General features: G+C 40.7%; 1 protein-coding gene across 2 annotated transcripts in view; it reads left to right on the forward strand.

Moving 5' to 3' along the window:
• The window catches only part of RYR3 (ryanodine receptor 3), a 584,152-nt gene that overhangs the window by 307,585 nt on the left and 262,798 nt on the right, over positions 1–13,769 (forward strand). For both annotated transcript variants that reach the window (XM_025390215.1, XM_025390216.1), the window contains exon 19: positions 6,943–7,135. In XM_025390215.1, coding sequence (XP_025246000.1) covers positions 6,943–7,135 — 193 coding nt within the window. The remainder of the gene's footprint in view (positions 1–6,942; positions 7,136–13,769) is intronic.

The raw sequence follows: 13,769 nt of genomic DNA on the forward strand, positions 1-13,769 counted from the left end.
GGTTCATGCCATTCTCCTGCCTCAGCCTCCCAAGTAGCTGGGACTGCAGGCGCCCACCACCACGCCCGGCTAATTTTTTTTTGTATTTTTAGTAGAGACGGGGTTTCACCGTGTTAGCCAGGATGGTCTCGACCTCCTGACCTTGTGATCCGCCCACCTCAGCCTCCCAGAGTGCTGGGATTACAGGTCTGAGCCAGCATGCCTGGCCCATGTTTCTTTTTTTACACTGGACAAATTACTTAACCTCTCAGAGACTTAGCTTTCCTCTGATAAAATGAGGATAATATAAGATTCTTATGATATTTAAATGAGAAATACGAAGTTCCTGACACACATTAGATACACAGTAAATATGAGCTACCTTCCCTCGTCATCTGTGAATTCCACTGTAGTTATAAAGACCAAATCCAGAGTCCTTGGTACTTCACTCAAGACCATGAGAATAGCCCAGTTAGAGCTACCCCAGTAATATCTAAGGGAATAAAGAACCCCAGTTCCATGCTGAATGAGAAGAGAATTCTCAAAGTGACATCCTGGAAGTAAGAATGAGCTTTTTCTCTGTGTAGGGGAGAAGACAGCCTTAATAGGTCTTTTTAGCCATGGAAGCCTGGGAAGTCATTTTCAGGCATCAGCTGTGGGAACATCTCCCGCCTCAACTCTGTCTAACCCTCCCTACAGAGTCCAGGGTCAACTCAGATGCTGTGATCTCCTCTTTGGAGGAATGGCTCTTTTTTGTGATGGTATCACTTTCCCTCTCTGGATGGATCCTCGATGGGGCTTTCAGGACAGCAGTTGGGAGTGAATTCTGCTCGGAGCAGCCTACACAGTATGTTACTGGCTGGGGGAAGTTTCGTAGGAGAAATCATGTCTTCCCTTTAACCACTTTTTCCTCCTCAGAATTGAAATAAGCAAAAGAATTCACCATCCCAAGAGACGAGTAGTGTGGAAGCGAATGAATGGAGTAAAATTGTGTTTCCTGATTTATTAAGACTCCTCACGATAATTTACGTCTGCAGTCAGATTTGCACAAGGGGACTTCACCTGTCTCCCAGCTAAAATGAGTCCCAGGGTATTTGTTTATAAAACACAGCCCATTGTGACTCAGACCTTTCCAACGCCAGTGCCATGTGGACAAGATCCGAGGAGTAGCTGCAGAAGAGCGGCGCTTTTCTGTCTTTGGATCCCCTCTCATTCCAAATGGCTCAATATTTGTGCTTGGATTATAATGCCAAACGCTGCAGTGCCTGGACCTGTGCAAGTGCTGAGCGTCGCTGTTTCCAGTTGCCTCGTTACTCATCAGAAGGGACTAAATTCTGCAGTAATACACCCTGAGGTTAACTGAAGATGTGCAGCATCTGATTAAGTGGCCTTTAAAAAAAATCTTATTTTTGGGTTTGGAATGGCCTTTCCGAGCTTCCTGGGCCCTTCAGGTGGGCCTGAGCCTCCAAACCAGCGGACAGTTTTTCTTCTTCAGACTGGCAGAGATAAGAACCACTGGGCTCTTGCAGTGGATGGTCTCTAGAATTCCTCAGAGTTCCTAATGTCATAAAAAGCACTTGAGGCTGCTCTTAGAAAAGCGCTTTGAAACAAGTTTGATTTTTCATTCCACAGTGTCACATTTCTGCTGGTTGTTCTAAAAGGGTCAAATACATTAAACATACTTTAAAATGTGCATATTTTTCAGTACTAGCTTTCAGTAAAGAGAGTAGGTTTAAAATCACTTTTTAGATTCGGCCCTCAATGCTGTAATTTCCCATATTGTTACTTTTTTCTAGTATTATAAAAGGTATAATATTCCTACAGTGTCCCGGCAAACTTTTCTACTGTTAGCCTAATGATTAAGGTTCCTGGAGTTGAAAAAACACAAACAGTGATAGCATTTGCTGTGGGTTACAGTGTGTGAGGCACTCTTCTATTGTGCTATATAGACTAATTGATTTGAAACTCACAGCAGTCTCATGAGGTAGACATTATTCCTGTTTGACAGATTAGGTAACTTGAGTCTACCAAGGTGAGTTACTTGCCCAAGGTCACACAGTAAGTGACAGACCCAGAACTAGAGGCCAGGCAGTCTGGTTCCAGAAACCCCTTAACCGCTATGATAAACTGCCTCTTAAGTGGTACACAGGACATCATTTATTTGTTTCATTAAAGTCAAAAGGATAATAACGGAACCTTACAAATAAGTCTCTTTACAGCATCCCTGTGGGTACCACTGTGCCCATTTTACAGATGGGGAAGTTGAGCCTCTAGTAAAATCATAGGTCCTGGTTCATGCAGCAGGTAAGGGCTTGGGATTTGAACTCAGTCCTGTGTGACTCCAAGGCACCTCTGACCTCCCTTTGCTGCCTCATTGCAGCTCAGTTGAAAGGATTTGCATCTTGTTTAAATGTGGAGTACAAGACCCTTCCTAAATGATTAGGAAGCCATGAAAGCCCTCACAGGGGTGGAGATTACTTTCTCTGCATGTGAGGAGATTTATAAAACACAGTATGGAAAAGCAATGCCACCATTCCATCATTTTCCAATTTCAAACTCTTCGTAGTACTTACATTTTAAAGTGAGGTATACTTCATCAGATGACCTTTTACAGTGTGAATATTATATGAAATGGGCTCTCTAATCCAAATAGTCTTCCCATTACATTGCTGTAAGCACTTGCTAAGTATATACTTCATATCCAGTGATTATCAACAGTTACCTTTTCATTTCTAGATAATATTAGTCTCAACTCTGTTCCCTACTGTACAACCTTTAAAAATAGGCCCAGCCTATGAATTCAATTTGTTTATAACTTTTCCTAGCAAGTGTTCCAAAGGAAACTTCTACTTTGAGCCCAGTCTATTAGAAGAAAAGGTGGGAAAAGACAGTGTCTTTTACCACGAGGGCACAATTGCTCCTCCTGGTGGTGATTTTCAATGGAAAGAACAAGCCAGACAGGAGAAGTTCTCCCAGCCGTATTTCCTCTGGAGGGCATATGGCAGCTCTGGCTAAATAAAGTTCAGAGCTCAGCTCCTGTTGATATCAAAGCCCTGCTGCAGATGAAGAGCATCACCCACAAAAGCTGCTCTTTGTCTTATAGTGGCCGAGCCTCAGGCCATTGTAGAAGCCAACAGTGAACCCTCAGAGGACGTGAGCGAGGACACCAGAATCACGAATCAACATTTGGCAGTTTTGTCCCAGTTTGTATGATTCTTAGAACATTAAAGAACCTTGGAATTTGTATTTTTATCCAGCAAGGATCTGAATACTTCTAAAGACAATTGTCCAGTGTAGCATTTCAATTATTTCCTGGTCTTCCTCAGTTCACAAATATTCGTTAGAATTTGTTCAAGTAGGCTGGGTGCGGTGGCTCAAACCCGTCATCCCAGCACTTTGGGAGGCCGAGGTGGGAGGATCACTTAAGGCCAGGAGTTCAAGACCAGCCTAGCCAACATGGTGAAATCCTCTCTCTACTAAAAATACAAAAATTATCTGGGCAGTGACGTGAGCCTGTAGTACCAGCTACTTGAGGGGCTGCAGTGAAAGGATCACTCGAACCTAGGAGGTTGGGTTCAAAGGATCACTGCAGAGGTTGCAGTGAGGCGAGATCGTGCTGTTGTACTCCAGCCTGGGTGACAAAGTAAAACTCTGTCTCAAAAAATAAATAAATAAATAAAAATTAAAAAGTATTTTTTCAAGTAACTATAGTGATATTTTCCAGAAGTTAAACTAAAAAAAAAAAAAAAAAAAGAAAATTATGCAGGAAAGATTGTTTTTAATGGTAAGATAAATCTTAAAGGTGAGACAATTACTGCAAGCTTTGCTGAATTTTAATAGATTTTTTTCATAACAGACTTGAACAGGAGGAAGAAGAGATCCTGGGAGCTGGCTATCATACTCCACACAATGAGCTAAGGGTACTCAGTGTCCTCAAATGGAGAAATTTGGAAGAGTCAAACCTACACGCTTCAACCTGGGCTCAGTTTTGTTTTGTTTTTAAATAATTTTACCTGTAGGCGCTACGATGAGGAGCTTGTTCCTCTTTCTCAGTGGTGAAGCCAGGTATTAAAGTTATAAAACAGAGTCTAAGGCCACCCCAGACTATTTGCCGATACGCACTGAGTACATTGTGTGGAGCAGCACTCTTGCTGTGCAGGTGGTCCAAGCTCCATGTTCCTGTCCGGCTTTATTGCCCCGTCCTATCTCCCTCATTCAGCCTTCATTAACCCTCACCTTCCAGCCTTACCAAACTCCAGCCATTCTGCAACTATGTTAGACACTTCTCTTGCTCCTTCCTTTCTCATTTATCTAGTGAGCTTTTTATTCTCCAGGTATCAAGTTGTCCCATGCTCCCACACAGATTCCCAGGCGTCTTCCTCTCCTTCTAGAAGGCAACACATACATACCTTCATTCCAATATTTATATTGTATATTTTTTATTTAAATGTCCATTTCCCACCAGACTATGGGCTTCTTAGGAGCATGAATTAGGTCTTCTGTCTTTGATCCCCAGCCCCAGGTGTAGTATCTGGCACAGAGGAGAGCCTCGTTACTGCTTGTGGAACAGTGGGAGGGAATGCAATATGGCTTTGTCAATTACCCAAAATAATTAGAGGGATGTACCTAATCTTTTTTATTAATTAAAAAGAGCACAGTGATTTCACCATTTAAAAATTCACCACTTAGTTTAGAATCTATTACAGATTGAGTATCCCTTATTTGAAATTCTTAGGACCAAAAATGTTTCAGGTTTTAGAAATTTTTGGGTTTGGGAATATTTGCATATGCATAATAAGAGACCTTGGGGGTGGGACTCAACTCTAAACACAAAATTCCTTTATGTTTCATAAATACCCGTAAAGCCTGAAGGTAATTTTATACAAAATTTTTAATAATTTTGTGCATGAAACAAAATTTTGACTTTTTTGACTGTGACCCATCACATGAGATTGAGTATGAAGTTTTCCACTTGTGGCATCATGTCAGTGCTCAAAATGTTTCAGATTCTAGAGTATTTTGGATAAAAAGTGGATACCCCAGTTTGAATAAAAAGTGTGTGTGGGGGGCCAGGCGTGGTGGCTCACACCTGTATCCTAGCACCTTGGGAGGCCGAGGGAGGTGGATCACGAAGTCAGGAGATCGAGACCATCCTGGCTAACACAGTGAAACCCTGTCTCTACTAAAAATACAAAAAATTAGCCGGGAGTGGTGGCGGCACCTGTTGTCCCAGCTACTCAGGGGGCTGAGGCGTGAACCCGGGAGGCGGAGCTTGCAGTGAAGCCGAGATGGTGCCACTGCGCTCCAGCCTGGGTGACAGAGTGAGACTCTCTCAAAAAAAAAAAAAAAAAAAAAGGTGTGTATATGTTTAACTCCATAAAATACATATAACTCCATCAAACTAGAATGGGTGTGTACATATATATTTGAAAGCATTTTTATGGAGTTATATTTTTTCTTTTGTATTTATTTGAGACAGGGTCTCGTTCTGTCGCTCAGGCTGGAGCGCAGTGGCATGATCTCAGCTCACCTCAGCCTCCACTTACTGGGTTCAAGCTATCTTTCCACCTCAACCCCCTAAGTAGCTAGGACTACAGGTGCACGTCAGCACGCCCAGCTAATTTTTGTATTTTTAGTAGAGACAGAGTTTCACTGTGTTGACCAGGCTGGTCTCAAACTCCTGAGCTCAAGCGATCCACCTGCCTTGGCCCCCCAAAGTGCTGGGATTATGGGCATGAGCACCCAGCCTTTTTGCATACTTTCCTGTATAAGTGGTGACCATTTATAATGAATACATATTACTTCTGTAATCAAGAAACAAGGTATCTTTTTATCTTTTGCTGGAAACCCTATTTTAAAACCTAACTTCCCTTTTGTTGCTCTCTTTCTAGTAGAAATGTAAACCCAATAGGGGAGGGGTGGGTGGTTATAATTATTAATATTTACTTTTAGAATTTCCAGAATAAGATGATGTAAGATAGGAAAGCAGAGAGGTGATTTTCCTCACTCCTTTAAGTCAGGAAATGATAAATCATCTTATGAAAGAGATGTGAAGAAAGGATTTTAATCAATTCAGAATATAACTGGCAATGTGTTTTCCCACTTACCTGAAATAATAAAGTTCTTTAAAACAAATAAGCAAACTGTATAACATAGTTTTTTTAATTTGTTTTTTGAGATGGAGTTTTGCTCTTGTTACCCAGGCTGGAGTGCAATGGCACGGTCTCGGCTCTCCACAACCTCCACCTCCTGGGTTCAAGTGATTCTCCTGCCTTAGCCTGTAGCTGGGATTACAGGCATGTACCACCACACCCGGCTGCTTTTGTGTTTTCAGTAGAGATGAGGTTTCTCCATGTTGGTCAGGCTGGTCTCGAACTCCTGACCTCAGGTGATCCACCTGCCTCAGCCTCCCAAAGTACTGGGATTACAGGCGTGAGCCACTGCGGCCAGCCTATGTAGCATAGTTTAATGGCTACTAGCCTTGCCATTCTTCTCTCTGATGGCTTCTCTATTCAACACTAGAGCAACCTAATCTTTTTGAGGAAGTAGAAGACAGAAAGGTCTTTCGGCACTTAAAACTAAACACACACACCCCCCAGCCACCTCTGAAGCGCTACACCAGCAAAAGCATTTTGTCTGCTACTTCGGACACCAGGCCACAGTCTGAACACACATTGAACAGGTTAAGTTTTTGTTCTTTCTCATTCTTAGCACTTTGAGCATTTCCCCTGAGACTCATCTCAAATCGGGCGTGGAGTCTGCCCACTTGCCAGCTTAGGAATTCATTTCTCATTGCTCATCTTACACAGGAAAAGCAAAGTTGCATTTCAAATGTAGTAGTACCTCTGGACCTCTTGGGTACCCATCACACCTCCCCATCTCCCCCAGAGGCCTCTGAGCCTTTCTCAGCCTCGCAGGTGCCTCCAGAGTTCCACAGCCTTCTTCCTGTTCTTTCCTCACCAGGCCGGATACCCAGAACTGTGGCTTCCATCAACCAGCACCTCCTGAGATCAGATGATGTGGTAAGCTGCTGCCTGGACCTCGGGGTGCCCAGCATTTCATTCCGCATCAATGGACAACCTGTGCAGGGGATGTTTGAGAACTTCAACACAGACGGGCTCTTCTTCCCTGTGATGAGCTTTTCAGCAGGTGTTAAGTAAGTGATGGTTGTGATTTCACGGAGAGTAGCAGTTACCCCACCTCCCCACCACCACTCTGAGCTGCGAAGCCAGCAGTCTCCTTCAGCGCTTCAGTCCTGTGAACTAAGTTCCCCAGGACACTGATGGTGCTAGGGTGAGAGCCCACCACAGTCATTTGCTCCATCTCTAGTGGTAAAACCTCCCCCAGGGGTTGTATTATGTACTCAGATAAACAGTAAGATTAATAGGATAAATCCTGTGTGGAAAATTAATAATTATAAAAGTATTACATGCTCATTATAAGAAAAACTTCAAAGACATAGTTATGAACAATACAGTGAAAATCACCTATGATTCCAGTGGTTAGCTATAATCTCTATTAGTACTTTGGCGTATTTTTCAAGTCTTTTGTTCTACAAATATACATCTGTTTTTTAACTGGTATCACACCAGATACGAAGTTTATGTCTTTTATTCAACAATAAATAATGAGCCTTTTCCTGAGTCATTGAGTATTCTCAAAATGATTTCATGGCCATATAATAGCCCTTTATTTGACTGTTTCATAAGGCAGCCATTACTCTGCTGTTACAAGTCTATGCCAATTTCATTTTTATTGTTGTAAATAAAATTCTTATGAATATCCTGAAGTATAACTCTTTGTATGTTTCTATTTGGTTCCTCCTTGAAATTGGTCAAAATGCATGTACCTTTTAAAGTCTAAATTTATAATTATGTGGCCAAATTGATTTTGAGATTCTATGAACAGTTCAGAATTCCTTATCAACAACTTTAGAATCTAAAAAGCTCTGAAAACCATACATTTGTTCCTAACTCATTTTGTAGTAAAATCTAACCTGAACTCATTTTGTAGCAGAACTGTCATCAGCAGAAATGAGGCTGTTTTCAGTCTTTCATTTATTCTACTTCTTGTGAATATTTGTATGTTCAACTGCAGAAATATTAATGTGTCTGATTATGATGTACTGCCCCTCGCCTGGCTGCAGTTTCTGCTTAATGTACATAACAGGTAACTTTTAAAAAAATTCTAAAGAATTCCAAAGTCTGAAGCACATCTCTAATGATTTCAGATAAAGGACTTGGGCTTGGGGTATCATTTAAAGCAACATATGGGAATGTCCAACTGATTGGATCCTTATTCATTTTTACTGTTATTGGTTATTTCAAATCTTTGCTGATTTGGAAAAATTATACCTTAAAGGATTAATTTTTGATTTTTTATTACTAATGTGGCAAAACATGTTTTATGCTTATTTTTATGTACTTTTTCCTACACAATATTTTTGCTAATTTTGTGTTCTCAGCCTTTCTGATGCTCATTTTTTTGGTAGACATCTTACATATTTTGTATATATTGACTTCATATAGTATATGTAATATATTTACATAGTTACATATATGTCATATATTTACATATTACTTTATATAGTATATGTAATATATTACATATTTACACATACTTATGTGTAATAATTTATATTTATTAAGGATGTTAAACTGTTTCTTATTGGTTTCAAATATTTCTCCCAGTTTCTGATTTATACTTAAAACTTGGATTTTTTCCTACTGTTTTTTGTTTTTCTACTTCACAAAAGGACTATAAGTCAAAGAAAATACCAGGAACCCATAATAGTACCACCCAGAGATAATCATATTAGCTTTTTATATACACAGTTAAATATTGTTCATTCAATTGGGCTTGTGCTATGCATGCTGCTTTCCTATATACTATTGCTATTTCTCTGCCTCTTTCCTTGTACCTACCAGTTGGATGCTATTTTTAATTATTTTAACCACGTTATACATTTTAATGTCTGTAAGGCAAAACTGCACAATAACCCTTCTTTCCCAAACTTTTCCCAGCCATTCTTCATCCCTGTATTTTAAAGAGATCACAATCAATTGAGCAGGAGACTGGAGTCAACGTAGAATCATCCTAGTGTCCATGGAAGCCCCTGCACAAGGGTCATGGCAGGAGGAGAGTTGTGGGAAGCAGGAACTGAGATCTGGGATCACAAAGAAACCGTTTCAGGGATCCAGGTCCAAGTGAGGGGATTTTTGGGGTGAAACCACTCTAGTAGGCCTCAGCACCTCATGTGGGTTGGTAAACCAAGACATGTTCATACGTTTTCCAAAGGAGGATTTTGGTTCTGTTTCAATTACACAAACTATTTAGAAGTAAAAATTGTCCTTTGCAAATGGTACTCAACCTTTGGAATTTGAGATGGATGTGTGTGTATGTTTGTATATATACACAAGCATATTTACAAATATATTGATATAAATGGATGTAATATACTAAAGTTACATATTGGCATTGTCTGAGGTTCTTGTAACAAATGGAGAACCAGTAGAATTCAGCTTTACTGAGGCTGAAAATCTTCTCATCACATATTCAAGCCAGGGAATCTTATACTATCTGCGGACACTGTATTCTAAGAGTTGAAAGTTCTTCTGTGCTGAGGATATTTCATCTCAATTCTTTCTTTTTAAATATGTGAGGATACCACATAGAGCTATTATCATTGGTAGCCATAAGAAGTGTGTGGAAAACGAGGAGTGTTGTTGACAAGAGAGGCACTGTAAGCCCAGAAAAAACTGATTGGAGTAAAGGCCTTCTGGAAGAGGGAAAGGACCTTCTAGCCCTATTTTCCATCTTCCCCACTCCACTCCTTAGTGGAGAATGGGTACAAATATAAATACAACACAACAGTGTTGGGGTCTTCCACCCTTTGACTCAGGACCTTCCCTGAAGAACAAGGTTACTCTGAGCAGTCAGTTCCCAGGACTGCATTTGCCTGTGTAGCTGGTGGCCTTGGTCACCCACCATTAATACTCCTCCCACTTTTTCTTATTTTGCCCATGTCCCACTCATTGTTTTTTACCGATTTTCAAAGGGAGTATGTCTATTTCACAAGCATGTCATCTGAAAAAACTACTTAGGCAAATTTAGGTCTATGAAGAAGGGATCTTCTCCAGTCTGCTGGCTAATGGACTTTTCCACGTTTTGTGTTTAGAGAACAGTATATCTGTTTTCAAATATTGTGTAATTATTCTTAATCATTACTTCATCCTTCCTGTCTCCCTCAGAACAATGAGATAGGATTTTTGTGTCTGTGATTTTGTAGACGGTAGTGGGAGGATTTTTTTGGAATCCTCTCTTGACAAGAACTGCAGTTAGCAGGTGAAAAAACAGTTGACTCAAAGGTATCCACATGTAGAAGACGTTTCTAGCATCTGGTGTCTAGGTCAGCAGATCATGCAGCCTTCTAAGTGCACAGATAAAAGAGAAGCAAAGTTGCAAGAGAAGAAAAATGAGATGACTAATCATTTAGGAGGCACATCTGCTGAGGAAATTTAAGAAACTGAAGGGTCCAGATGTGTTGACTTGAAGAACCAACAGCTTAGCTCTGAGAGCTTTTTGCTTGTAGCAACTGAACAGGTGGAAGGCTGAAAAGCAGTGCCAGTGGGGTGTGCAGCGGGGCTTGAAGTCACTCAAGCCTCCTGTCTCTCAGGAAACTATCAGCTCTGACATATTCCCGACTTCGGATCTCACAGCATGTTGTGATTTGAAGAGAGGTGGAATCACAGGGCCTGCATAGTTGGGAAATACATTTTACTGAAATGCCTCTAGCGCATCACATGATGACCTTGGTCAGGGTCGGTGCAGGACCTGTACTGGGGGCTAGCCAGTTGCTCATAAATCAAAATAAACCAATTGACTCTTCTACAACCCAGGTGTTATTCTTACGTCAACCGGTAAAGTATGATTTGGTGCTGAAATCCAGCAGTTCTTCTCTGTACTACTTTAGTTCAGTTGAACAAAGAGCTAGAAAGAGAAACCACAATATGAATTCCAAGTTAATTAAAGTATCTTATTGAAAAGAAATGTGTTTTATAATGAAATTGAAAAGAAGTTATTGTTTCCGCCAATACTGTAGAACACATGCCTGGTTTTATAGCATCTTTCCCAGCAAGATGCAAAGTGTTATGCCGGTCTAGAAAGAGATTCTTTTTCTGCCATCATACAAGTCTTCAGAGTTGTTGCTCGTATTTATTTTTAACTTCTGTATGGCATCTAAATTAGATTTCTCTTTCACAGGCCTGTTTCTTCCTTTTTAATGGTCTTTACTGAGATCCTTGTCTTGAATTTTTAAAATAATTTTTATACTTACAAACAATGTTGTTAATAATACCTGATTAGGATGTCCCTGCCAGCCATCATCGAAGAGCAAAGCTACATGAAGAGCAAAAATCTTTTTCAATTAGATTTACCCACAGTGAAGTCAAAGTTAGCGTGAGTAATTACTGACAAAACCCACAAATCAATGTCATAGCCTCTTTCCTCTTCATGAGTATTCCTCCATAGTTTTCTTCTCAGTGTGGTTTGTTTATAGACAGTATTATTAGTGCAGTAGGCCCCCAGTGTAACAACCCTATTCATTATAGAATAGAATTTGGGATGAGGTATATGTACCTTATAGCCCACCGAAAAGGTTGAATTACTTAGATGCCAGGAAGCTCTTACTAAAAGTGATCTTATATCCACCCCACAAATGGCATGAATCAGATAGAGAGCGTTATACAGAAAGCCATAGTATATAGTGAAATTTGAGTGCTAATTTTTTTTGCAGAAAATTAATGAGTTAGTTATCATAGTAGAATATATTTTATGGCTATAGTTAAACTCCCCATAAATCTTTTTAATCATCTTACATAACCTTTTTGCCAGCTCTAATTTATAAAAATAACCATATCCAAAGATAGTATTTGTGGTTGCTGTTTGTTTTCTGTTGGTATTCTCCAGACTTGGCTAAAATTCAGGTAACCAACAGCTTAGCTATTTCCAGCTTGCTGTGGTCAATGCTATGGAAATTATTGCTGAGATAAATATACTTCTGCAGAGAACATGATGGGCACTGGCTGGATTGCCCTGAGCTTTCATCAAACACTAGCCAGAAAGAAATATGAATGTGGGAATGTCCATAACTCAGATCGTTCTCCAGTCTTAGCGATATGGGCTAAAGATGCAATTATGAAGCGTGACTTACGAGTTGAATTCAGGTCAGCAAAAGCTGGCGAATTCTTTCTCCTCTTAACCACAGCTTGTATCCTTTACTTCTGTGAAACACTATCGCAGCTCTCTGGGAGGAATTCAATAGCAGATAACAGTAATAAGACATCTCGTAAGACTAAAGTAATTTTACACGTTTGCTAGCAAGCTCTGAATAATAATACGATAGCCCAACGAAAGGAATGTTAGTCACCCCTTTGAGCACAGCACAGCTCTGTCATGATTTTTACTGTTTTTTTTTTTTTAATTACTGGGTCAATCTTTCAAATCTGGGAATTTGTAATAGGTAGTCCCATCTCTCCTGCAAATTAACAAGCAAAAATGCACAAATCTCAAAGACAAAGTTGAAAATGCTGGCAGAGATTTTTCAATATAATTTGTCCTGTGTTTTCAAAATGAGTCAAGTAAATAAACATTTCCTCTACACATCCCAAAACTTCACTACTCCCAGGCAGCTCTTACTGAAGCTGTTGCTCATCTTTGAGGCGAAAGAATCTAAGGACAGAGTCGCTTACTGTAAACACTTTAAGAAGCAAAACATCTTTGAGAGCTGATAGAACATCTGAGTTACAGGAAGAACCCCAGAAAATGACACAAGAGCTGTGGTGGAAAGGATTCAATTGATGAATGAATTTGATTTTTAAAATCCATTAATGTAGAGGGGTAAACATTAAGTGCCAGGTAACCCATTTACTGAGAGAAGTGGACGAGGTAGATTTAACTTTATTGTTTCTTCTACCCCTGTAACTCCGTGCTCTGGACTTCTGGCCCTGGGTAAGTTCGTGGGTAGGTCCTGAAGTTTTTATTGCTACTTTTAGGAACAAGAACAATCTTGTCAGTCATTTGAAAGTTCTGTCTATTTGAATCTAAAATCAAAATCTGTGTCCAGTTTACAGCTTGAGCCCTCCCCCAGCTTGGGCCTGCAGTATGAGGCAGCTACTTCTCCACATTGGTCTGCTCCTCCCTGATTGGCCAGCTCTTATTGCAGACCCCCCCTAGAGTTGAGCCGCAGGGAGAGAAGACTGGAGAAGAAGCGTGTCTGATGGAGTCAGTGCTGTTGTCAGGTAGCATTGAGTGTTTGCGTAGCAGTTGTACAGTTGCTGCCTCTTTCTTTTCTGGGACCCGTTTGTAGTTTTCTTAGCCTCAGGCTGGGAACTTCTGACCACAGTTCTTTTGACACAAGCCTTACTGCTTCTGTTGGCTGCTCCCTCTGGCTAACCCTAAACCTCCCTCCAGATCCCCTTTCCCACGTCCCCCAGCCCCTGGGTTTCTGACCTCTACTCAGACGTTTGCCTTTCTGGGAAGTCCCTTTTTAAGATGGCGGACAGTAGGCTCATTCATGGAGTCCTTAAACAGCCTTCTAGGGAGCACAGTCCTTGGCGTCACCCTGAGCGGAAGGGCCACTCTTTTCCATGCAGCCCTTTCTCACGCTGTCGGCTCTGTCACCAGGAAAATGTGTCCCTCAGTAAACTCCAGAGGACACTTGTCAAGCTTCTACATGGGTTCTTGAAGCCCTAATCATTTGGCTTCCAAAAAGGGAGGACACTTCACCCTTT

This window comes from Theropithecus gelada, chromosome 7a, assembly GCF_003255815.1.
Source record: "Theropithecus gelada isolate Dixy chromosome 7a, Tgel_1.0, whole genome shotgun sequence".
Classification (NCBI taxonomy): Eukaryota; Metazoa; Chordata; class Mammalia; order Primates; family Cercopithecidae; genus Theropithecus; species Theropithecus gelada.